The sequence below is a fragment of the Oreochromis aureus genome, linkage group 12, assembly GCF_013358895.1.
Source record: "Oreochromis aureus strain Israel breed Guangdong linkage group 12, ZZ_aureus, whole genome shotgun sequence".
NCBI lineage: Eukaryota > Metazoa > Chordata > Actinopteri > Cichliformes > Cichlidae > Oreochromis > Oreochromis aureus.
Genome location: NC_052953.1, coordinates 1,184,868 through 1,210,651, shown reverse-complemented (window position 1 = coordinate 1,210,651; position 25,784 = coordinate 1,184,868). Strand labels below are relative to the sequence as shown.

At 45.6% G+C, this 25,784-nt stretch overlaps 2 protein-coding genes across 3 annotated transcripts; one reads left to right on the top strand and one right to left on the bottom strand.

The window, feature by feature from the left end:
- Window positions 1–570: 570 nt before the first annotated feature.
- Window positions 571–25,514, top strand: LOC116328432 (chromaffin granule amine transporter). Its single transcript, XM_039620439.1, has 18 exons — window positions 571–603; window positions 10,757–10,814; window positions 13,605–13,703; window positions 14,553–14,902; window positions 15,205–15,329; window positions 15,463–15,521; window positions 15,633–15,716; window positions 16,446–16,538; window positions 19,148–19,237; window positions 19,618–19,661; window positions 20,561–20,621; window positions 21,452–21,547; window positions 22,145–22,223; window positions 22,695–22,746; window positions 23,633–23,696; window positions 23,803–23,922; window positions 23,997–24,130; window positions 25,052–25,514. Exons 1-18 carry the CDS (start codon window positions 589–591, stop codon window positions 25,160–25,162), a joined length of 1,734 nt encoding a protein of 577 aa, XP_039476373.1. The 5' UTR covers window positions 571–588; the 3' UTR covers window positions 25,163–25,514.
- On the bottom strand, window positions 2,178–6,695 carry LOC116328431 (dickkopf-related protein 4-like). 2 transcript variants are annotated; one of them, XM_031750232.2, is made up of 4 exons: window positions 4,944–6,695; window positions 3,424–3,516; window positions 2,945–3,062; window positions 2,178–2,866 (listed from the first exon to the last, which is right to left on the bottom strand). In XM_031750232.2, the coding sequence occupies exons 1-4, from the start codon at window positions 5,052–5,054 to the stop codon at window positions 2,556–2,558; spliced, it is 633 nt and encodes a 210-aa protein (XP_031606092.1). In that variant the 5' UTR covers window positions 5,055–6,695; the 3' UTR covers window positions 2,178–2,555. The 2 variants fall into 2 exon arrangements, with proteins under 2 accessions (XP_031606092.1, XP_031606091.1); XM_031750231.2 differs by having other exon boundaries at window positions 2,945–3,065; window positions 4,944–6,693.
- Window positions 25,515–25,784: the final 270 nt, after the last annotated feature.

The following is a 25,784-nucleotide window of genomic DNA, read 5'->3' as shown; positions in this document are numbered from 1 at the left end:
TTTTATCCCTTTCATCAAATTTAGGAGAACATATACACTAAGTTTATTGTTAATTAATAAGAAAAACTCCAGACGATTCCATTCTGAGCTTAAGAAGCTTCTGATAGGTTAGTAGAGTCCATGTGAGTAAATTGGTGGCACAGCTGTGGAAGCATATAAGGCAAAACACAGAGCCTGTTTCTGTGACATGTGAAAATCAAGAGATGTCAACCAAAACACCAGGAACAGAATTGTGGAGCTCCATAAGTGTGGCTCAATTTTGAATACAATTTGGTGTCATTTGCAATTAAAAACACAGATAGTTTTTCTCTTTACTCTTAAAGTTAACAAATATGTTTTTATATTTATCAATCTAAAAAATAAACATTTAGTCTGATTTGATGTTACAATTAAAAAGTGTTTGTGTTTTTATCTGAAGAGTTTATAAATATCTGGTTTCAACTGTATATTTGATGATGTTGGTGTTTGGCTTGATTGTCAGCACAGAGAGGGAGAGAGAGGGAGAGAGAGGAACAGAGAGGGAGAGAGAGGAGCAGAGAGGGAGAGAGACGAACAGAGAGGGAGATGGAGAATGAGGACAGAACAGAGATGGAACAAGAGCAGGTGAGACACACATGTTAGTCAAATGGTTGTTTGCCAAAACTCATCAGAACATGTATCTAGTACCTGTTTCTTTTTAGATACCATTTGTTACTTTTCAAATTCTATATTTATGAAGTTATGCAGGCTTGTTTGAACAACAAGGCTAAATAATTATATAAACTTTTCAGAATCTAAATAGTGTACTTTGGTAGAATTAAAAAAATAAGTGTAGTGCAGGTCTATGATGATTTTCAGTGCTACTATCATCTAGTTCTGATTCTGGTTCCGTCTTGGTTAAGTCCTAAGTAGTCCTGATTTTGAACTGTTGTAGTCCTGTTTTAATTCGGATCAGTTCTGGGTCTGGTTGAATTGGGGTTTAGTCCTGTGTCTTGATACAGGCCCGACTTTGTTCTGCCTTGCTGCTTAATTAAAATACTAGTTTAAGGTGTCCTGCATATGTGATATTTATTTTCCTATATGAAGTCATTCTTTTTTGAACAAAACTCAAAACAGAGCCTAATAATCTTTCAGTCATTTCTACCCTCACTTAATTTCCTTTCGCTGCTCAGCTCTCACACAGTGGCTCAGTTATGCTCCAATCCTCCATATTGTTGCCAATCACATGCGAGGATATAGGATAATATCATTATGTGAAAAACAGAGAGGGTGAGAGACGCGACAGTCAAGTGGAGCGCAAGTGCGCCTGTCCTCTCAGTAAGTGAGTGAGACAGTAGACAGCGGTGAGGAGGGCTGTGCGAAAGCAAAAACACATAAATATGCCTGACACCTGTAAACGAAGCAGCATCTGGCTGCAGTTTAAAGACTTTTTGTCTCGGTCTTGGTTTTGGTCTTGGTCTCGTCTCGACTCGGTCTCGGTCTCGTCTCAACTTGGTCTTGGTCTTGGTCTTGTCTTGGTCTCGATACCCTCTGGTCTTGGTCTTTGTCTTGGTCTTGATACCCTCTGGTCTTGGTCTTGTCTTGGTCTCGGATTAGGCGGTCTTGACTACAAGTCTAGCTGTAAGTAAGCTATTAAGACTGAACTGTACACTGTGTTCGTGTAAATAAGTTCTGTTGGAGCAGCCTTTCAACGCCTCTCTCTGTCTCTGGCAAGCAAAGTTGACCCAGACAACAAAGTAAAGCTATTTTTCAGCTACCAGCCCGACACGAACCCACCGTATTAGCCAGAGGTCCCTTTACTACTGTTCGGAGCCGCGGACCTTCAGTAACAGTAATAAATCACAGCAATAGTACATTCACGTAGTTGTAAACAGCATGATAATATATTAAGTAATCCAAAGTATTCAGAATACGTTACTCTCATTGAGTAACGTAACGGAATACGTTACAGAATACATTTTGGGGCATGTATTCAGTATTCTGTAGTGGAATACATTTTAAAAGTAACCTTCCCAACACTGTTAGTAATTTATATTTTATTATTTTAGTAACTTTGATTAAGACGGGATCCAAGTTGTTTTACATATCTAAACATTTTTTTTAAGTAATGCAATAGTTACTTTTCCTAGTAATTAATTACTTTTATAATATTGTAACTCAGTTACTAACTCAGTTACTTTTTGTAGTAGTAACTAGTAACTGTAACTAATTACTTTTTCAAAGTAACTTCCCCAATACTGGACACCAAGCAGTTTGTGTATCAGTTTTAACATGGGAGTCTCTGGGGACTGAGTCGCTGCTGCCTCTGGTGGACGTTAGAGGAGCTGCAGGGTCACGATGCAGCTCAGTCAGTGAGTATTGAATAATAAGGGTGGAGTTTGTCCCACAGAGCTGTCAGTCAAACCCCACCTGTGCCCGCCCACACACCTGAGAAGAGCTCAGACCAAGTTTCATTGACTTTTATTGGTTGAAGTGACAGTGATGGAGAAAGTGTGGCAGCTGCTGATTGGATGAACCTGTGATATGAGAAACATCTAAAACCTTCTACAGACTTAAATAAAGAGTTCATGAGACCGTCAGCAGCTCCCCTCTGCCGTCCTCCGCTTCTTCCCAGAATGCCTTGTTTTCCGCTGGCCCTGCTTCGGCCGGGGCGCACACACCCCCTGGCGCTTGTTTTTGCCCGTCTCCGCCCGGTCCACGGCGGCACAGAAGAGCCCCGCGTCGCAGTCGCAGCGCCCCAGGTTCCTCCTCCGCTTGGTGGGACCTCGCAGTAGACAGGCCTCGCCCTCCACTGGGATCCGCTGGCACCGTTTGCCGGTCAGGTACCGGACGCAGCACAGGCCGTCCGCGCAGTCGCCGGACCGCACGCAGCTCGACATCTCCGGAGCTGAAACGCACACGCATGTCAGCACGCCCGCTTCCTGCTGCAGTGCACTCTGGGAAAACAGCACATGCTCAGCCTCACCTTTGGTCCTGTTGCCGTCGGCGTCCCTCTGTCCTCCCGTCACTCTGCCCGCCTGTCCGTCCGCCTGTCCGTCACTGGGGGACGGCCTCCTGTCAGCTCTGTTACTGCAGCGCCCCCTCTGCTGCACACAGGTAAGAATCATCAGACAAATGATGTCATCCAATCTAGGTTTACTGATATCGCACCAAATAATAACAGTCGCATTAACACGCTGTATCCTGTAGGGCAGTGGGGGCAGGGCCTCCTGGTACTGCAGTAATAACGTGTGCAGTTATTTATATAAATGTAAAGTGAATTCAAACTGTAACAGGAAGTGCTCATGTGTGATGTCACTCATTACTGACATGCACACTTTAGCAGCAGCGTTAGCCGTTTGCAGTTAGCCTTTGTTTATGTTTGTGAATAAAGTTGTTGAGGACGTCATAACAGGAAACACATTTACTAGAGCCGGCAGGTGGGCGGGGCAAGGCAGTACTGACCGGAGGTGCGTTGCATTCGGTCGCAGTACATGTCGGCCTTTGTCGTCGGTGGGAGTTGGAATTTGTCTCCGTCCTGTTGTCATGGGAACGATCCTAAAAGGTGAGAGAGTGATGTCAGAGTTAAACATGGCTGACGCCAAGCAGCTGCTTTTTTTCTCTTGAATGAATCTTAAAAAATTAAATCCGTCCACACAGAGAAGCTGAACCCCGTAAATATGCGCTCCTCACAGACTGATTCATCCATCAGATCAGTGATCACTGATCGATGATCATTGATCTGATCAAGATCTTCATCTGAGACGACAAAGCTTCAGGTGAACAGAAACTCCGCCCTGCTGCAGTAATGACAGCGTCACCTGTGCCTGTGAAGCTGGACTTTTGTTACCTGCTGCGGTACAAAGATCCTTCACATCACAGCCACAGCAGGACAAAACCCAGAAACACGTTTACCAGAAGTATTAATGAGTGTGCAAAGAGAGCAGGACACGCGTCTGCGCTGGGCGACGCTGTCTCGTTTTGTTTTTGGCCGTTAAGGCTCTTAAACTGAAAACTCAGCAGGAAGCTTTAACACTGGAGCTTCCTGCAGACTGGTGAAATGAGGCCTCGTGCACGAGCAACGAGAGATCAGTTTAACGTCTCTTGAAGAACCTCTTTCACGATTTCAGCGATTTTCTGTCCTGATGAATCTAAGTTGAAAACTTTATCTCACATTTCTTATTTCATCCACAGATTTATTTAGAGCAGGGGTGCCCAATCCCAGTCCTCGAGAGCTACCGTCCTGCAGCTTTTAGATGCATCCTTGGTCAGACACACCTGAATCAAATGAATGGCTTGTTATCAGGCCTTTGCCAAACTTGGTGGCATACAGAAGAGGTAATCAAACCATTTGATTCGGCTGTGTTGGAGTAGGGATGCATCTAAAAGCTGCAGGACAGTAGCTCTTGAGGACTGGGATTGGGCACCCCTGATTCAGAGCATCAGAGACTCGCTCCTCTCCCTCTCGCTGCTGCTCCTCCCTAAGCTCTGCTGTGTTCGAGGGGCTTCGTCCTCCCCACTGTCACCAACACCTGTTCTGTGGGGTTTCTTTGCTGTGATTTTGTGCTGTGTAAATAAAATTTAAGTCAAACATACTGAACTAATCGGATGTAATGAATTTTCTTTCTGCTGGCAAGATTAAAGGAAGCTTGAATGGACAAAGCAGATTTTTAAGTTGACTCTTGATGTTAAACATTTAAAAATATTAATAAAATTATTTTTAATAAATGTATCAAAATAATTTTTAAAACAAATTAATGAGCTTCTGTCTCAGGTTTGAATAATTAGATCCAACTTGTAGCACTTTATTGTCAACACCTGCTTATTTATCAGTTATCCAGTCAGCCAATCAGGAGGCAGCAGTGCAGCATGAACAGGTGAGGAGCTGCAGGTCGCGCTCTGCTGACCGGAGGCTTTTGAATAAACTGAGGTTCAGGAGGAAGGTTGTGCAGCAGGATGCAGAGTGTGAGGTGTCCTCGTCTTACCGGCAGCTCGGAGCTCTGCAGCGTCGACTCTTTGGAGGATCTGATGGTGTTTGAGTCCAGAGCCAGACCGCAGACCAGAGACACACACAGGACGCTGCGCAGCATCCACATCCTCCAATCGATCAGTTGATCAGTCGGGCAATAACGGCTTCACAGCTTCTTCAGTTCCTCTGAACTCTTCACGAGAAAATCCTACAGAGCTGTGTTTCTTTCAGTCATCAGAGCAAACCCGCAGAGTCTCCTGCCTGCTTATCCGAACGAAGCTCGCCTCCTTCTACCTGCTGCCTTCAGGTGTGCTTGTTTTTTATACCCCTCCCCTCCCCTCTGATCTGCCCTCTGTCAGCCGCCGGGTCCTCAGAAGTTTTTGAAGGAGCTTTTGAAGCTTCAGCAGATCAGTCGGCAGAGACGGTGCCGCCGCCGCTTCCTTCCTGGAAGCCCCGCGGCCTCAGGTGAGGCGGGAGAGTGTTTGATATGTGACACCGCAGAGACCACAGAGAGATTAAAACACACCTGGAGACACGAGACGGGTAGAGCCGTGTGTGTGTGTGTGTGTGTGTGTGTGTGTGTGTGTGTGTGTGTGTGTGTGTGTGTGTGTGTGTGTGTGTGTGTGTGTGTGTGTGTGTGTGTGGTTTCACTTCATGTGGTTTGAAAGGTCACCTTAAAGACTCATTAGAGCTGGAGCTGCGTCTCTCAGGCGGGCGGATGTGTGGGTGTTTGCAGGTGATTAAAGCTGATTTAAGAGATGACGACACTGAAGCAGCGCAGGCGCTTCACAGAGCAGAAGAAGAACTACAGGAACGTCAGTCAGCCTGACACAAAGGGTTAAGATGAAACATGAACGATCTCGAGTGCTTGGATGGAGACGCGGTCGTGCGATGGCGTGCATCAAAGCTTCTTTGCTTTACTGCGAGCATGTCTGAAGGAGCTTGTGGCTCCTAACATGCCGTCCCGGGAAAGGCTCACACATCCCTTTAAAGGAGAGGCGGAGCTGCTCACACAGGAAACATCGTTTGTGCTCCTCAGACGCTTCAGTGTGATGATTTCTGCGTGCTTCTGCGATTCGCTGAACAACAGTTTCAGACTTTTACTGCTGGATGAGCCATCCACCTACACTCAGTGCTTGACCCGTCTTCTTCTGCTGCGTCTCAGCTTCTGGACCAAATCCTGACGTGTGGAGATGCAGTCCCGCCGTATCAGAGCTCCAAGCTGATCTCAGCACGACGTCCTCACAGACCAACACCTTCTAACCATCCAGGAGCAGCTTGGAGTGTTTCTAGCAGGATGGAGCGCCACTGAGCAAAGGTGATCGCTGACATCGACAGTCTGGAGACATGTTCGGGAAACTCCACCCCTTCATCCCATCCAGACTCTGTTATCAGTCCTTAAACGCTCGAACTCTCTGTGTCATCACTGATGAAGGTAACTCTGTCAGTGGACTCAGGCTAGCTCAGGTTTATGGACAGGTGTCTGCAGCAGGAGGAGGCACAGGTGAGGATCAGTTCAGCTTCTGATTCTGCTGGAGCAGGTGGCAGAGTTTTACCCAGAGGTAGGGAAACGATGGAGGGTGTTCCTCTTTCCACAGGAAAACTCCAGCTCGGGATTACAGGTGAGTTTCTTTAAAGACGTGATGGCAGAGAGACATCGACGAGCGTCAGAGAGTCCGATCGCACAACAAACACAGCAACAGTCTGGGAAGCAGCGAAAGCTCGAGCTGGTGCTTAAATACAGGAGGGTAATGACCTGATGATGAACAGGTGTGTCAGCGGCAGGACCTCCCCACATACACCTGAGAGCAGTGGAGAGGAAAACTGGTAGGGAACCTGGACCATGACAGTCCCAATTTCCCTCTGTGGTCAGTGGTCCACCTGCAGTGGCTCCATGAGCTCCAGGCGGGCCTCTCCCCACAGTGTGAGCATCGGTGTGTCAGTGTAAGAGAGGCCCAATGAGAAAAAGATGGCCGACATGTTTAATTTAGTTCTAATTGCATCTGCTGTAATTACCCCTCTGCACAGTTTTACTGACACTGACCACCAGGGGGCAGCGCATGTTCTTAATTGTTTGCTGCTTAATTGTGACGTTAAATGTACAAATGTGTACACAAAGGTCGTGTCCAAATTCATGGGCTGCATCCTCGTGAGGCCGCATTTGTAGACCGATTACGTCACAGCGACGCGCCGAAGGCTGTCCAAATTCGTAGACTCCTCTGAATCCAGCTGACAAATGCGTCCTCCTTTTCCCCGAATTTGAAGGATGGGTCGGGTGTGTCCTTCGTGGCCCACCATATCCCAGAATTCATAGCGCGGCCCAGCCAAACTCCAGTTTCCGGCAATGGCGGCCACTACTAAGTTTTAAAATTACTTTTATTAATCTTTCTGGGTCACAAAATAAACTTTCAACATATTTTCAGGCAAGAATGTAGCCGTGTAAACTTCAAATATCTGCTCGGTTTATCAAGACATCGCATATTTGCAAAAGTGCTTCGACGTTTTCGGAGACGTCTGTTACCCACCAGCTCGATAGCTAGCCGAGAGCTCGAGGGTCACTGAAGCCGCCGAGAACGGCACAACTCCTGGCACATCATTTTCAGATCACCGCCGACTTTCGCTACTCAGGTTAAACGTAATATATAAGTCACTTAGACAACCTAAAAAGGATATTGTTTGGCTTTTTTCAGTGTTTTATTTGTTCCTGAGTAAATCGGTTTGGCTGAGATTAAAGATATTAGATTAGATTAGATAAAATAAAACTTTATTAATCCCCCGGGTGGTTTTCACACAGCTGAATAAACGTCAAACAGAAAACTGATTAAACAGAAGTGTGAGATGGTCGAGAGTTTACGCCAGTGTCCTGTTATATTTTAGATAGCAAGGAGCAGACGGCCGAGTTTATTAAACTCCACCGAGACAGCGGTGACGTTAATCAGAAGGCTAGACCGTCCAATTTCACAGCCGTTTATTTCCGGCCTACCCGACCTTCTGAGGACCCGGCCCACGTAGACCGCACGATGGCCGGGTCCTCAGGAGGATGCAGCCCATGAATTCGGATACAACCAAAGACTTACCTGGTTAAATAAAGGCTATAATCACTGCGCCCTCTTGTGGTCATATGGCCTGTTTGCAGTTTACCTTCATCTTCAACAAAACACACAGCGATGTTTCTTGATCTGGTGATAACTTTATTTTAAAATCAACCAGACAAAGAGGGAGAAGCTAGTCTCTGTGTGGAGATCACTGACGCTGCGTCCTCTGAGCTAAAGTGAAGGCACCGTTAATGCTGGGCCATATCTGCAGGTTTAGGAGCAACATGTGGCGCCATCAGTTTCCAGGAAGCTCTTTTTGATTTCAGAACGATGAACAAGCTCACTGAGCTACGCACAGTCGGCCTGAAAGCAACGGCTGACCTCACAGAGTCTCGCTAACAGTGTTGCTAATACCAACTTCATAATGAGCACGTGTTCTTGTTTCAGCATGTGATAACTTTGTGTTATTTAATATAATCAACATCTGCTCATAAACCTTCTTTAAATAACGTTTATTTCATTCTAACTTCCATGGGCCATCTGGCTCTCACATGAGCTGTGTCCCGAAACGTAGGCTGCATCCTACCGGGGACCCAGCCATCGCGGTCTGCGTGGGCCGGGTCCTCTGAAGACTGAGAAGGCCGGAAGTGTGAGGCTGTGAAATGGGACGGTCTAGCCTTCTGATTTGCGTCACCGCTGTCTCGGTGGAGTTTAATAAACTCGGCCGTCTGCTCCTTGCTATCTAAAATATAACAGGACACTGGAGTAAACTCTCGACCATCTCACACTTCTGTTTAATCAGTTTTCTGTTTGACGTTTATTCAGCTGTGTGAAAACCAAGGAGGAACCCACCCGAGGGATTAAAGTTTTATTTAATCTAACCTAATAATTTTAATCTCAGCCAAACCGATTTACTCAGGAACAAATAAAACCCTGAAAAAAGCCAAACAATTACATTTTAAAGTTATCTAAGTGACTTATATATCATGTTTAACCTGAGTAGCCAAAGACCGCAGGGGTCTGAAAACGTGCGGGGAGTTTGCTGTTCTCGTCCCGGTCAGCTATCGAGTGGGTGGGTAACAGACGTCTCTGAAAATGTCGGAGCACTTTTGCAAATATGCGATGTCTTGATAAACTGAGCAGATATTTGAAGTTTACACGGCTACATTCTCACCTGAAAATATGTTAAAAGTTTATTTTGTGACCCAGAAAGATTAATAAGAGTAATATTAAAAACTCAGTAGCGGCCGCCATTGTTGGAAACTGGAATTTGGCTGGGCCGCGCTATGAATTCTGGGATATGGTGGGCCACGAAGGACACACCCGACCCATCCTTCAAATCTGGGGAAAAGGAGGACGCATTTGTCGAATTTTGACAGCCTTCATCGCATCACTGTGAGGTAATTGGCCTACAAATGCAGCCTCAGGAGGATGCAGCTTACGTTCTGGGACACAGCTAAGATGTTATAACTCAAATAAATTTGGCAAACCCCCTTAATGCTAAAAAAACATACATTGCCATCTACTGGACAGGTAGGGTCTAGATGATGCTAAAGCATGCTCCAACTTCATTGTTTTTCTGTTTTTAAAGATTTACATTGGCTGTGCTCTGCGTCCACCAAAATGAAACAGATACTACCTGCGGGCTAATCAGGCTAGCTAACACAAAATGCAAAAGGCTGCGAGGTGGCCGAGCGGGTCGTCTATCAGTCAGAAGCTCCTCGAGTCGTGTGTCGAAGCATCTTTGGGTGAAACACTGAACCCCAGAGTGTCCCCGATTCATCCAGCGTGAATGTTTAATAAGGCTGCTGTACGAATGTGTGAGCTTCAGCTGTTACACAAGCACCAGCCCATGCACCATCCATCCAGCCACGAGACAGACTCTGCAGAGCGCCAAGGTTTCCTGCCTGATGCCTCTCAGTGAGTCCATCCAGTAATAATCAGTTTTGAGTGTTTTGAATCATTAGCATGAATTTATATGGAATATAAATGAAATACACAGGAACTCTTAGGTTTACCGCCTGATGCCCCCCCCCATGCCCCGTGGCTGCCCTTTTATTATCTCCAGCCCTGCATCTAAAACTTGCAGCTGTCTGAAAGGAGGGACCGGACGTCTGTACCCAGCGACGGGTGATTTGGAAAATGATCGTCAGTGACATGGAAACAGCAGCAGCCTTGATGATGTGAGTCGTGCACACGCTCATATCTGCATCCTTTCATCTGTTTGGATGAATAATAAGTCGTGTTTGTGCTCACGGGTGGAGAGCGTGCCACCTCCTATGAAGCATTTCATGCAGCAGTGTAAACACAGGGGTGTGTGTGGATGGAGATGTGTGTGCGCGATAAGCTCTGCAGCCTGCAGGTTGTTCCAGGGCTTCAATAAAAGGACAACAGATGCTCATAATTACACTCACTCAGGTCTGTGTTTCTGTCTTTATGAGGACCCTGGCTGACATAATCCAGTACCAGACCTTTTATCCATCATGATTAAAAACGTCTAACTCTGACCCCAATTCGAACCTGAACCCTAAAACCAGCCCCAAGCCTCTAAGGGCGAAATGTTAGAGCTGATGTCCTCATAAAGGCTCAAATGTACACAAGTCCCCAGAAATGTAGGGAAACAAACGTACAGAGGTCTGCAGGTGTGTCATTTGTCTGTGTGTAAATATGTGTGTGTGTCTCCATATTGTCTGTTTTTGTCATTGTCAGAACAAAAAGGGAGAAAACATTCACCTCCTCACGTACTCCTCTTCCACCCTCCCTCCTCTCCTTACCTCCTCTCTCCTCCCCTCAGGTTGGGTATATATCTGATCGATCAGCAGCTGAAGAGAAAACCAGCGTCCAGCAGGCAGGTAGGACCCACACGTCCGTTTATTGGTGCTCTCATTCAAGTTTGACTCTTTTATAGATTAGAGGTTTTATCACATTATTTTAATGCTTTGTTTCATTGGAGCTGTTATTGTTTTATCCTTTAATATTTATTTATTTTTATTGATTTGTTTACATTTAGGGTGAGTAGATTAAAACACAATTATAAATAGTATATCATTAACAATTTTCATTTATCCTTATGTTTAGTTTTAAAGTCACCTCCAGTTTTTCTAGATTTAATATCTCGTATTTTTCTTATTCTCTTTGTCATTATTTAACTTTTTATTTTAATTTTTCTTGGTTTCATTTATTTAGAGAAGTTTTATTATTTATTAAAATTTCACAGAATTGAATTTATTTTACTTAATACTAAAATTGGCTTTCATGACTGTCTTTTAAAAATATTTTTTATGTGATATTTTTTATTATATATTTTTATGTCTAATTTAATTTTTGTGTGTCTCTGTGTTTGATATTTTTTCAGTTACTTTAAGGTTTGTTTGATGTAATTGTTGTGTATTTGCATTTTTATTTATATTCTCAGTTTATTTTATGAAACACAAAGATTTGTTTAATAAAATAAAAATACAGGATGATTATCAGGATCTGGACTTATATAAAAATAAATCATCAGCAGATGCATCAGTGTGTTCAGCCGGTCTCTCTCTGCATTAAACAAACGATTCAGAAGCAAAATTACATTTCAAATCAGTTTCCATCAAACAGGAGAGAGCGAGGCGTGTCTGTGTGTCTGTGTGTGTCTGTGTGTGTGTGTGTGTGTGTGTGTGTGTGTGTGTGTGTGTGTGTGTGTGTGTGTGTGTGTGTGTGTGTGTGTGTCTGTGTCTGTGTGTGTGTGTGTGTGTGTGTGTGTGTGTGTGTGTGTGTGTGTGTGTGTGTGTGTGTCTGTGTCTGTGTGTGTGTGTGTGTGTGTGTGTGTGTGTGTGTGTGTGTGTGTGTGTGTGTGTGTGTGTGTGTGTGTGTGTGTGTGTGTGTGTGTGTGTGTGTGTCTGTGTGTCTGTGTGTGTGTGTGTGTGTGTGTGTGTGTGTGTGTGTGTGTGTGTGTGTGTGTGTGTGTGTGTGTGTGTGTGTGTGTGTGTGTGTGTGTGTGTGTGTGTGTGTGTGTGTGTGTGTGTGTGTGTGTGTGTGTGTGTGTGTGTGTGTGTGTGTGTGTGTGTGTGTGTGTGTGTGTGTGTGTGTGTGTGTGTGTGTGTGTGTGTGTGTGTGTGTGTGTGTGTGTGTGTGTGTGTGTGTGTGTGTGTGTGTGTGTGTGTGTGTGTGTGTGTGTGTGTGTGTGTGTGTGTGTGTGTGTGTGTGTGTGTGTGTGTGTGTGTGTGTGTGTGTGTGTGTGTGTGTGTGTGTGTCTGTGTGTGTGTGTGTCTGTGTGTGTGTGTGTGTTACTGAGGCAGGAAACGGCCTCTAAAACAATCAGCAGTCACGATGCTAACGAGTCACGATGCTAACGAGCTGAAAAGTTTGTTTTCTACAGACGCTGTGAAGAAACCGTCTGAAAGGATCTTTTTAATAACGCAGATAAATCAGCTGTAAATACATGTTTGATGATTTTTTGTTTATTGTTATTTGTTTGAATAAATTTAGAATCTTTACTTGAGACTTGATTTAGACTTTAGTCTCACATTTAAACTCCTGACTTGTATTGGGGTCATTGGGATCACTGGGATCATTGGGAGTTACTGGGGGTTGGTCTTTACGTGGATTACTCGTTAGTCTTTACTCGGGTGTTGACTTGCTGTGTGTCTCAGTTCAGGGAACACTTGTTGTGTTTGGGAGCGTCGTCCTCTTGTTGAAGCCTGGATTCTCTGACAGACACATGTGAATACTGTGTTTCACGTGTCAGTAGGTTGACCTTTTGCTGCTCCTACCTGTGTTCAGCTGTAGTTTTGATAGAGGTGCTTGTGCTTGATAATCCCGGCACCAGAATGCTGTTCTTGCTCTGTGGGTTAACAGTTTTGGTCCTGTTGGTGTAAAGGTTTGACAGCTTGTTGAAGATGCTGTACTTTGGTGTCAGGCTGTGTTTTATGTGTAGCGTATTTTAAAAGTCTCATTAAGGACAGTACTGCTCACAGACGAATGAGTACACTTGTTAGTAGATAAAAGTTTCTTTCATCTCGTCACCACAGCAGGCGCTTTATGTGTGATTTGGCAGATGAACTTCCTGATGCAGCCCCAGAGGGATTTGTGTCCCGGGATCAAACCTGGGAGCTTCTGCTTATTAGGTTAATGAGTAAAGCACTATGGAGCTGCCTCATGTTTTAGTAGGTACCTTCATATAATCGGCACATTAGATTAGTTAAATGGAGAGGACTGACAGGCTGTTGATGTTCAAGCTGCACAGATCCCGACAGCGCAGACAAACCTCCACGTCTGTGGTCTGCAGGCTCAGGCTGATAATAACAGCATGTTCTGCTGTTTTATTAAAGATTAAATGTGATATGAAGGAGCTCCCAGTCTCTGTGCAGCTGCTCTTATTGCTTCAGGTCCTTCAGGTCTCGCTGCAGAAACGTGTTTGTATAGTGACTAAGAAAAACAGCTGTTCTTCTGACTCTGGACAATACTCGACTAAACGCATAGTTATCGTCTGTAAATAAAGCAAATATTTAAATGAGTTGGTTTGAGTCATGTTTGCTTTTTCTTACTTTGGAGTTTGACTTGGGTGCATGTTAGTCTTAATTTGGTGGAGCTACATGTTTTATGAATGGTGGTTTTGGTTGATCTTGACGAGACTGACGGATGATCGGCGTGTGTCTTTGCAGACATGGCGTGGCTCCATCAGAGTCGAGGCTCACCCAGACTCGTCCTGGTGGTGGTTTGTGTCGCTCTGCTGCTCGACAACATGCTGCTCACTGTGGTCGGTGAGTAACCGGCGCACACTCCAAGAGACGACACATCACAAAGAGCAAATATCTGATTGTGAAAAATCTCTTTATACCGCACCACGGGACTCTTATAGATCGAACTCCAGCCCTGTGTTTAGCCTGTCTTTGTTTACATTTCGCTGAACTATCTTCATAAAAACTGTCTTCAAATGTCATCGCTCCCATTTGCAGTTTAGTCACAGATTTGTGTGCAACGATCACTGGAGTCATTCAAGGCTGGAGAAAAAGTAAAAACAGAAAGATTCTCGGGCAGATCTGCACCTTTAACATCAGAGTCTTATCAGAATGTTTATGCAGGTATGGGTGGACAGGTGTGACTGAGGATTTTCAGGGAAGGTGTGCAGCTAAGAGAATAAGAGAGGACAGTAACACTTCAAAAATCCCTGAAAGAAGAACTCAAAGGATGGAGCTGCAGTCTGAATAATAATCTGTCCACATACTTTTGGCCGTGCAGCGTCTGAGCCGATCTGTGACGCAGCCGGAAACCTCGAGGTCGACGCCGTCTTTAGCTGTTAGACTCAGAGCTGCAGAGGTCTCACACACACACACACACACACACACACACACACACACACACACACACACACACTCACTCACCTCCTGACCTGGACCTTTACAGTGGGCTGTACCTGCTCTCCTTTTGTCTCCACTCAGGTTGAATCTTCTTCTTCTTCTGTGCTCTTTCATTCTCTCATGTTTTGTCTGCACAGCTTTAAATAATTATTAAACATCCAGTACGAGCTGTCTCAGATGGAGGACCACATATTGTTGTTGTTACCGATCACAGTTACTGCCTGCTCTGAATGATCTGTCTCCGTCCTGTAGTACCGATCATCCCAACATTCCTCTACGCCATCGAGCATCCGAGTCCGGAGCCACAGACCGCCCAGCCCTCCCTGCTCCCTCTGCCCAGCCTCGATGCATCACGTCTGGGCACTGCACCCTCACAGCCCCCCTCCTCCGCCTTCAGCCTCCAGACCTCCAGCCGGACCTCCCAGCGCCTCCAGCTGCCTCGGTCCAGTACTGGTGCACCGGTCCAGGGTACAGGGCCGACCCTATCGGCTCTGGTGTCCCTGTTTGATAACTCGACCTTCAGCCTGACTGACGCGAGCACCGGCTCCGAACCGGTGGACCGCACCTTAGTGACCCCGGACGTGCAGGGCAACGAGACCGAAGTAGGTGGAGACCACTGATACCTGACCAGCCCATCGCTCCATGATCAATAATCAATCAGCTCTGGTTCCTAGTGTTCCCCTCTGTTTCCTTTCCTTTCTCTTTCCTTATTTTGTTTTCTTGTTTCCTTTTTTTTGCCTCCTCCTCTCTGTGATTAATCACCTTGCTCTCTCTGCCCATTTCCTCACTTCATTCTGAACTTTATTTCGCTTCCTTGTTTTGGCTTGTTTCACACATTACCTTTATTCCCTTCCCTTCCCTTTCCTTTCTTTTCCTTTCCTTTCCTTTCCTTTTCTTTCCTTAGGGCTCTTCCTGTCTTCAGGACAGTTTGTTTCTGGAAGAAGAAAATGTTCGAGTTGGTTTGTTGTTTGCTTCTAAAGCTATCATCCAGCTGCTCGTCAACCCCTTCGTTGGTCCACTGACTAACAGGTAATATTATTATTATTAGTAGTAGTAGTAATAGTAATGTTAGTTGTAATAGTAGTGTTGAAACAGAACATGCAGACTCCACACAGGCTGAACTTTGTTGTTCTGAAACTAGAGAATGTTTTTCTGTCTGCAGGATCGGGTATCACATCCCCATGTTTGCTGGTTTCATCATCATGTTTGTGTCAACCATCAGTAAGTTGTTATACACACACACACACACACACACACACACACACACACACACACACACACACACACAGGTTTGTTTTCTCTAAAGTGTGTGATCCTGTGTGTCTCTGTCAGTGTTTGCCTTCTCAGGGACGTACGCTCTGCTGTTCGTCGCTCGCTCTCTGCAGGGGATCGGCTCGTCCTTCTCCTCAGTGGCAGGTCGGCACAAGACACCTGAAGCAGCAACCAGTGTTTAACAGCACCTGTACATAAACCTGTACTCTCACCTGTACATACACCTGTATACGTACAGGTCATACAGGTGACCTGTACTCTCACCTGTACATACACCTGTACATACACCTGTACTCTCACCTGTACATACACCTGTACTCTCACCTGTACTCTCACCTGTACATACACCTGTACATACACCTGTACTCTCACCTGTACATACACCTGTACATACACCTGTACTCTCACCTGTACATACACCTGTACTCTCACCTGTACTCTCACCTGTACATACACCTGTACTCTCACCTGTACATACACCTGTACATACACCTGTACATACACCTGTACTCTCACCTGTACATACACCTGTACTCTCACCTGTACATACACCTGTACATACACCTGTACTCTCGCCTGTACATACACCTGTACTCTCACCTGTGTACACCTGTGAGAGTACAGGTGTACACAGGTGAGAGTACATGTGAGAGTACAGGTGACCTGTACTCTCACATGTAGATACACCTGTACTCTCACCTGTACATACACCTGTACTCTGATACACACATTAGGTGAAGCAACCTCTTGTGGTCATGTGACTAAACTGTTAAAACTCAGCGTCGGAGCCTTCTCTCCAATTTAAACGTGTGAACAGATGTGTTTGTGTTCAGGTGCTGGATGATGATGACATCATGTCCTCGTGTCACGCAGGTCTGGGCATGCTGGCCAGCGTGTACACAGACGATGAGGAGAGAGGCATTGCGATGGGCGTGGCGCTGGGAGGACTGGCTATGGGAGTCCTGAGTGAGTCACAAACACAAACTCAGAAAAATGTGTCGTTACAAACCACGCGAGAACGTTCAGTCTGCTGATTGGCCGCGGCGAGAGAAGCGTTGTATGAATGAGTGGCCCACCTGGAGAGTTTAGTTTCACAGCTCGCTGTTTGTCCACTCTCCCAGAATTCAATTCAATTCAATTCAATTCAATTTTATTTATATAGCGCCAAATCACAACAAAAGTCGCCTCAAGGCGCTTTATATTGTACAGTAGATAGCACAATAATAAATACAGAGAAAAACCCAACAATCATATGACCCCTATGAGCAAGCACTTTGGCGACAGTGGGAAGGAAAACTCCCTTTAACAGGAAGAAACCTCCGGCAGAACCAGGCTCAGGGAGGGCGGGCCATCTGCTGCGACCGGTTGGGGTGAGAGAAGGAAAACAGGATGAAAGACATGCTGTGGAAGAGAGACAGAGATTAATAACAGATATGATTCGATGCAGAGAGGTCTGTTAACACATAGTGAGTGAGAAAGGTGACTGGAAAGGAAACACCCAGTGCATCATGGGAATCCCGGCAGCCTCACGCCTATTGCAGCATAACTAAGGGAGGATTCAGGGTCACCTGGTCCAGCCCTAACTATATGCTTTAGCAAAAGGAAAGTTTGAAGCCTAATCTTGAAAGTAGAGATAGTGTCTGTCTCCTGAATCCAAACTGGAAGCTGGTTCCACAGAAGAGGGGCCTGAAAACTGAAGGCTCTGCCTCCCATTCTACTTTTAAATACTCTAGGAACAACAAGTAGGCCTGCAGTGTGAGAGCGAAGTGCTCTAATGGGGTGATATGGTACTACAAGGTCATTAAGATAAGATGGGGCCTGATTATTTAAGACTTTGTATGTGAGGAGCAGGATTTTGAATTCTGGATTTAACAGGAAGCCAATGAAGGAAGCCAAAACAGGAGAAATCTGCTCTCTCTTTCTAGTCCCTGTCAGTACCCTTGCTGCAGCATTTTGGATCAGCTGAAGGCTTTTCAGTGAGTTTTAGGACATCCTGATAATAAAGAATTACAGTAGTCCAGCCTGGAAGTAATAAATGCATGAACTAGTTTTTCAGCGTCACTCTGAGACAGGATATTTCTAATTTTAGAGATGTTGCGCAAATGGAAGAAAGCAGTCTTACATATTTGTTTAATATGTGCATTGAAGGACATGTCCTGGTCAAAATGACTCCAAGGTTCCTCACAGTGTTACTGGAGGCCGAGGTAATGCCATCCAGAGTAAGAATCTGCTTAGATACCATATTTCTAAGATTTTCAGGGCCGAGTACAATAACCTCAGTTTGATCTGAATTAAGAAGCAGAAAGTTAGCGCCATCCAGGTCTTTATGTCTTTAAGGCATTCCTGCAGTTTAACTAATTGGTGTGTGTTACCTGGCTTCATGGACAGATAGAGCTGCGTGTCATCTGCATAGCAGTGAAAATTTATGCTATGTCTTCTAATGATGCTGCCTAAGGGAAGCATGTATAATGTAAATAGAATTGGTCCTAGTACTGAACCCTGTGGAACTCCATAATTGACCTCAGTGTGTGAAGAGGACTCTCCATTTACATGTACAAATTGGAGTCTATTAGATAGATATGATACAAACCACTGCAGTGCAGTACCTGTAATACCTACAGCATGTTCTAATCGCTCTAATAGGATATTATGGTCAACAGTATCGAACGCTGCACTGAGGTCTAGCAGGACAAGCACAGAGATGAGTCCACTGTCAGAGGCCATAAGAAGATCATTTGTAACCTTCACTAAAGCTGTTTCTGTGCTGTGATGAGCTCTGAAACCTGACTGAAACTCTTCAAATAAGCCATTCCTCTGCAGATGATCTGTTAGCTGTTTGACAACTACTCTTTCAAGGATTTTTGATATAAAAGGAAGGTTGGAGATTGGCCTATAATTAGCTAAGACAGCTGGGTCTAGAGATGCTTTTGAGTAAAGGTTTAACTACAGCCAGCTTGAAGGCCTGTGGTACATAGCCGATTATTAGAGATAGGTTGATCATATTTAAGATTGAAGCATTAATTAATGGCAGGACTTCTTTGAGCAGTTTTGTAGGAATGGGGTCTAAAAGACACGTTGATGGTTTGGAGGAATTAATTATTGAAGTTAACTCAGAAAGATCAATTGGAGAAAAAGAGTCTAACTTAACATCGATGGTACTAAAAGTAGCTGTAGATAATATTACATCTGTGGGATGATTATTGGTAATTTTTTCTCTAATGATAAAAATTTTATTTGTGAAGAAGTTCATGAAGTCATTACTAGTTAATGTTAAAGGGATTGTTGGCTCAGTAGAGCTCTGACTTTTTGTCAGCCTGGCTACAGTGCCGAGAATACGAAGTACACCTGGCTACAGGAAGCAGCTTAGCTCAGACTTGCAGCACACACCTGGTACCTGTGTCTGATCCAGGTTACATCACGTTCACGCCATAAACTAACTGCTTCCCCAAAGGGTCTGGGCGCAGCTGAGTGTCACTACTGCACAAGTGAACTGGATGTTCACTGAATGTTGATTTGTCAGGTTTACATGATGCTGTTGTTTTAGCTCTTCATATAGTTCGTGTGTTGTGTTTCAGTCGGAGCGCCGTTCGGCAGCGTGATGTATGACTTCGTGGGGAAGAGCGCCCCCTTCCTGATCCTGGCCTTCCTGGCTGTGTTCGATGGAGGTAAACCTGGAGATGAGGCTGGTCCTAATGCAGGGTGATGATGATGATGGAGCCACTGTGACGTCAGCACGTTTAGCTTTTTTTGTTGTTTTAATGCCGTCGTCATCCTGATTTACCTGAGCCGGCCTCATGTGGCCATTAGAGGAACTGCAGCTTTTGGCACTTACATTTTCAGCACATTAAATTAAACACATTAAACACAGCGTGGTGCCCTTTTCATAAAATAAGATCCCATTCGAGGCCAAAATGAGGTAAACAGGATGATGAGCTGCAGCTCACAAAGTTCACAATCGTCCGGCTGACGTCACGGTGACCACGGCTTTGTTTAGACCAACCAAGGTCGCCAGCATCACTCCAGATTTTGTGTGTGTGTGTTGCAGCGTTGCAGTTGTGCATCCTGCAGCCTTCAAAGATCTCTCCTGGGGTGAGTCCACTTTGAAATCCTCTCATTTGTTTATCGCGTCAAATGTCCCATCGTTCAGTCGGGAAGGTTAAATGTAAATATGAGACACATTTCTTTGGAAGCATTAAAATAATCAAACTTTAACATCTTATTATTGATTTAAATAATTCAGAGCTTCATTATCAGATGATGAGTCAGTGTAACGATGTGTTCCTCCTAACAGCGCCATCAGGAAGAAGGAATCACAGAAACAGAGTAAGCTGGGAACCATTAAAAAACTGTCAAAGTTTGAGCCAAAAGTGGAGAAAATTGGGGAAAATTTCTGGAACCAGTTGGAAAAAAGTAAAAGGAGGAAAATAAATGTTTCACAGCAGCCTGCAAAAAAGAACTGAACTCTTCTAGATCAACATGTTTCATGCATGTTAATCTAGATGTTCTGAAATTATAAGGAAAGTAAACAACTTTTGATCCCAGAAAGTTGATTCTGCTCATCTGGATGTAGTGTTACATCCAGATGAGCAGAATCAACTTTTTGGGATTTCCTTATCTGGATGACTGAACATCAGACATAAACATGTTTGACTTTTTCCTGGGTTCAGCGTCACGTTTTTATTTCAAAACTGAAACAAATAAAAGGCAAAAACTGGAAAAGAAAAACAGAAATAAATGGAACAAAAACTTTGTGATGAAATTTGACAAACATTAAGAAATTTTCCACTGATTAAAATTTTCAGTGACTTAAATTTTTCAAAATAAAACATGTCGGCTGGTTTCTGAGCTAATCTGAAGATATTATACGGATCAAAAACATCTGTCTAAAGAGCCGACGGTTCTTCTGTGCCTGTTTGAATCGAAGCTGTTTTAGGTTCTCGTTGGTTCTGCATGTTGTCCAGCTTCAGCTCGTGGTTTTATGGTTTCAGAGTGTGGAGGGAACGCCGTTACTGACCCTGCTGAAGGATCCATACATCCTCGTCAGTGCAGGTGAGGCAACTTCATGAACCGCAGGCTTGTTTAGTAAAAACTGAACTTCTGCAGGTAAATCTGTCCGAGCAAATGTTCACATTAATATTTGTTTCTGCTCCACGTCTGAGCATGAAGGAGCAGCAGCAGGTGTGAAAAGTCCTGATAGGTTTGTAGCTTAAACCTATTCGCTGGAACGTTGAAGACAATGTAATTACACAGCAAAGCAAGACACGAGTAGGCAAAGTTCTTTATGTTTCTCGTGCACGGGAGAGAACTGGACAAACGCCGTTCCTTCGCTTGACCCCAGTTGCTCTCGTCTGCTCCCTCGTAACACTGCTCTTTTATTGAGGTTACATGAATATATAGGTTCATTAACATATGACGTATACATGCAAACAAAGAGTACCTTGCCTGTGTGTGTGTGTGTGTGTGTGTGTGTGTGTGTGTGTGTGTGTGTGTGTGTGTGTGTGTGTGTGTGTGTGGGGTCAGAGTGTGACCGCATACACGACTTCCCTAAACCTGCTGGTCTGAAGTCCAGCAGTTCATATAAACAAAAGGCACTTAGCCTAAAACAGACATAGATACGTTTATCCTACCATGAAACAATAAGAGAAGGTGCGACCTCTCCCATGCTCCCAGGATGTGGGTGTGAATGCCAGAACACTCTGGAATGCACACAAAGTCTTTGCAGACTATTAAGGATCAAACCTCTACCAACATGACATTGATTATACAACTCTAAGCATATATGAGTAGATATTTCTAAGCATAAATGACAATCAACAATATAAACCTGACAAGTCCTGATCATGTTAGTGACTCGTGTAAATCTCTGTGTGCGTCTGCAGGGTCTCTGTGCTTCGCCAACATGGGCGTGGCCATCCTGGAGCCCACTCTGCCCATCTGGATGATGCAGACGATGTGCTCCCCGAAATGGCAGCTGGGTACGTTTTTCTGCTCAGGTCTGTTTGTGCCAACGCTGTAACGCTTTTCCCCGAGCTGCTGCCATCACAGTTGATTGTGATGGTGGGTAACGGCTCGGATCACTGTGAGGGTCGCTTTTCACTGGACGTCCAGCCCGGCGGTTTCTGCTCTGACTTCACCACAGAAGCTCAAACATGAGGTTTTCTGAAGGTGTCCCAGGAGTCATGGAGGACCGCGCCCCTCGCCTTCATCTATTACAGTTTCCAACATGAAGGTCACACCGAGCATGCTCCTCAGTGTGTTCTGCGGTCATTGAGGTCGTTTTCCGTGAAGTTGCCCCCGGGGTGAGACGTTCAGCGCAGACTTTGACGTCATTCGTGAGAAACAGCCTGAGCTGGGCTGAAGAACCAGCACCACCTTCCCTCAGCACCAGTCTGTCTCAGCTCGGTCTCTCCGTGACTTCCCTCACATCCACAGAGCAAATATCCAGTTGAGGTCTCGCTGGTTGGAGACTGGTTGGAGCTACCAGGGCTTTGAGGAGCAGTTGCAGAACAAATCTGAGGTCTTTATGACTGCACCTCATACGTTGACCCTAACAGGTGTGTGCTGTGTTGCAGGTATTGCCTTCCTCCCTGCCAGCGTGTCCTACCTGATAGGAACAAACCTGTTTGGAGTTCTGGCCAATAAGATGGGACGGTGAGTAGGAGAGGGTTTCTCAGGGTCAGGGGTCAGCCTCTGTCTGCAGAGAGGTAAAACCTCTGCACAGGGTGAAGTATCAGACCTGGTGCTTAAACACCTTCAGATTCTGAGTGAGAGCTGACCTGGGAGAGCGTGTGTCAGCACCAATAAAACACTTTCATCATAAGAAACTTTATCCCGGCTCTGTTCAGAGGAGCGTTTCAAAGTGTTTCACAGGGATTAATGAGGCAAAGGAAAACCATATCAGAGCTGATCAGCAGCTCAGAGCTTAAGCTTTCTTCTCCGGTTTTTAAGCTTTACATTGATCAGACAGATCCCTCGGTCCACACCACGTTTCCTGGGAATCTGTCCAGCGGCTAAATCAGCAGATTAGCAGATTAACTCTTCAGATCCAGTTCAGACCTGACGCTGAAGCTTTCTGGTAAACCAGCAGCTGTAAGAGCCTGATGTCTGTTTGTGTGTCTCCAGGTGGCTGTGCTCCATGCTAGGGATGTTTATCGTTGGCATCAGTCTGCTGTGTGTGAGTACGACATCATTCGCTCATCTCTTTGTTTATCCATCTTCCTATGATTCATCATCATCTGTCAGTCATCGATCCTTTCATCCACCCAACCACCAAACAGTAACCCCTCCATCATTGGTTAATGTGGATCTGTGCAGCAGTGGGAGCAGGCGCTCCTCCTGACGCTCCGTCTGAACCCGGGAGCCTTCCAGGAAGCTGGTTTCCCAAAATAAGCCGGCATGCAGAGAAGAGCAGATTACATATTAGAGCCTCAAAGCTTCGAATGTTCTCATCATGTGCTCTGTAAACTCTTCTTCTTCTTCTTCCACCGTGCACGCAGCATGAGCTCTCATAGATGAGCGAGTCAGGTTTCTACCATCCACACCTGAGCACACTTTTACTTTATTAGCCAGGTTACCTGTGCTGATGAGCATGCTGCCTCTCTGCTGCCTGCTGAAGCTGGAGCTCAGCTCAAACTTACTACACCTACTAAAAAAGCCAAAACTAGCACACCTGCCCAGTTTGAGCTTTAGGCAGGTGTGCAGAGTTAGCACCATCACCTCACTGGAAGAAGGTCCTGAGTTCAAATCCACCAGCTTCCTCCCACAGCCCAACGACCTCCCTGTTAGGATAATTAGTGGTTCTAAATGGATCACAGGTGTGAATGATCACCTGTGTTAGCTCTGCAATGTTCCGGTGACCTGTACACCTGGAACAAGCCTGAGAACCACCTGTGATCCTGATCTCAGCAGGATATAAACTGATGTTCATGTTCTGGGAAAGCCAACAGAACCCTCACTTCCTGTCATCCAACCAATCAGCACGATGAAAAGAGCCTTCATGTCAGGAAGCACACCTCGTGTTAAGCGTGATGTAACTGTGATGTTCCCTGTGTGTGTTTCAGGTTCCCTTTGCCACCAGTATCTACGGCCTGATTGGACCAAACGGCGGTCTGGGATTTGCGATAGGTGATGTGTGAAATGTCTAACGGCATGTTGGGTCCGCACATCTGCAGTGTTTTTACTGAATCCATGAAATCAGTGACACCCTCTCACCTGTGCTGTTGTGCTTCAGGTATGGTGGACTCCTCCATGATGGCCATTATGGGCTACCTGGTTGATATCCGCCACGCCTCCGTCTACGGCAGCGTCTACGCCATCGCTGACGTGGCGCTGTGCATGGGCTTCGCTATAGGTACCACACTCACATACGCACAGCAGACAGGAAAAAGCCAATGACGATATTAAAATCTCCTCCTGTTGTTCCAGGGCCGTCCACAGGGGGCGCTCTGGTCCAGGCTGTGGGCTTTCCCTGTCTCATGGTGTTCATCGGAGTCATCAACATCCTGTACGCGCCGCTCTGCTTCCTGTTACGTAACCCTGCTGTCCGAGAGGAGAAAATGGTAAATAAAGCTCAGGGGTGGAGAAGAGAGTGCAGACAGGGTGGAGCGGGTGGAGACGAGTGCGGTGAGACAGGCCCTGATGCTCTGTAGATGGTGGTTGTCGAGCTGAAGATGCTCAGATGTTCGTTGGGAGTGAGCCAGATGGAAATGGACAGCTCAGAGTCAGAGAGGAGGTTCATGGATGAAGGAGGACATGCAGAGGCCCGAGGAGGATGCTGGGATAGGAGGTGTTTTGGGTGGAGGGGGTGATGAGCACCAAGACACTGAGGGCAGCAGCAGGTCCCGACACATCAGCAGGAAGTGTGTGTGTGTGTGTGTGTGTGTGTGTGTGTGTGTGTGTGTGTGTGTGTGAAGTCATTACACAACGATTACACTGATCACAGATCAGAGGCAGCTGCCTTCAAAGCTGCAGAGGAAACATTTCTGCTTCATAATCAGCCAGTTACACACAGATTGCAGAGACATACAGCCATAATCCATGATGTGTGTCTGTGTGTGTGCGTGCGCGTGTGTGTGCGCGTGCATGTGTGTATGTGTATGAATAAAAGAGAAACTGCATTTATGGCCTCAGAGGCTGGAGTGACAGATTGTCGTCCAGGAGACGATGTGTCCCGTGTGTCCTCGTCTCTGCACGTGGATCTCCTGTCATGCTTTCAGACAGGCTGTAGAACGGTAATGTCACAGATGTTGTATCAGTTTGTTTCACTGACACATTTTGCAGAGCAGCAAACGTGGCAGCGTGTCTTGGCATGACTGTAACTGTGATGTAATTACAGCATTATTAAAAATGTCCTGTGATTATTTTGGGACACCTTCACTGCATGAGTGATGATTGATTGGCATTCACTCCTGCATCGTGTGTGTGTGTGTGTGTGTGTGTGTGTGTGTGTGTGTGTGTGTGTGTGTGTGTGTGTGTTGCAGGCGATCATTGATCAGGAGTGTGTGATGCACAGGAAAAGCTACAACACACACAAGGAAAGCTGTGAGTTTCCTCTGAGCGACTACAGCGAGGAGGAGGAGACGGAGGAGTGACGTGCACAAGCTCGCCAAAATGTCCACGTTGTTACGCCACCTTAGCGTCACCTTTGCACTTCCTGTCGTCACGGTCAGAGAGGAGCAGACCTTCTTAAAGGGATGGCGTGGATCATCATTTAGGTGGGGGGGGGGGCTGTTGGTGATGTTTAGTTTAACTGTGACTCATGCTAAGCTACTGTGAACGATCAGAGTCAGCCGATGGTGGTTGAAGCGATCTGGATGTGAATTTAAGAATCTGTGTGTGCTGTTCTTGTGTTTCCTCCCACCTGCAGTCAAAGTGTTGAAACTGTACCTGAGTCTGTGTCTGACCTCTGACCTGTGTCACCATTAAAACCTGCCCTAACCTGGAGAGCAGCTGCTCACCTGTGTGTGCTTATCTGTCCATCACAGTGTCAGGCTCACAGAACTGTGTGTGTGTGTGTATTTGTGTGTCTGTGTGTGTCTGTGTATGTATGTGTGTCTGTGTGTGTGTTTGTGTGTGTGTGTGTGTGTGTCTGTGTATGTGTGTCTGTGTATGTATGTGTGTGTGTGTGCGTCTGTGTATGTGTGTCTGTGTATGTGTGTGTGTGTGTGTGTGTGTGTCTGTGTGTGTGTTTTCATGCTTCTAGTCTTTCATTTC

Coding starts and splice junctions, on each gene's coding strand:
- LOC116328431 (XM_031750231.2), bottom strand. CDS start 5,054: ATGTGGATGCTGCGCAGCGTCCTGTGTGTGTCTCTGGTCTGCGGTCTG. Junction 3,517..4,943: donor TGCAGAGCTCCGAGCTGCCG/GTAAGACGAGGA, acceptor CTCACCTTTTAG/GATCGTTCCCATGACAACAG. Junction 3,066..3,423: donor CCGAATGCAACGCACCTCCG/GTCAGTACTGCC, acceptor ACCTGTGTGCAG/CAGAGGGGGCGCTGCAGTAA.
- LOC116328432 (XM_039620439.1), top strand. Junction 13,704..14,552: donor CATGCTGCTCACTGTGGTCG/GTGAGTAACCGG, acceptor TCCGTCCTGTAG/TACCGATCATCCCAACATTC. Junction 22,224..22,694: donor CTGGCCAATAAGATGGGACG/GTGAGTAGGAGA, acceptor GTGTGTCTCCAG/GTGGCTGTGCTCCATGCTAG.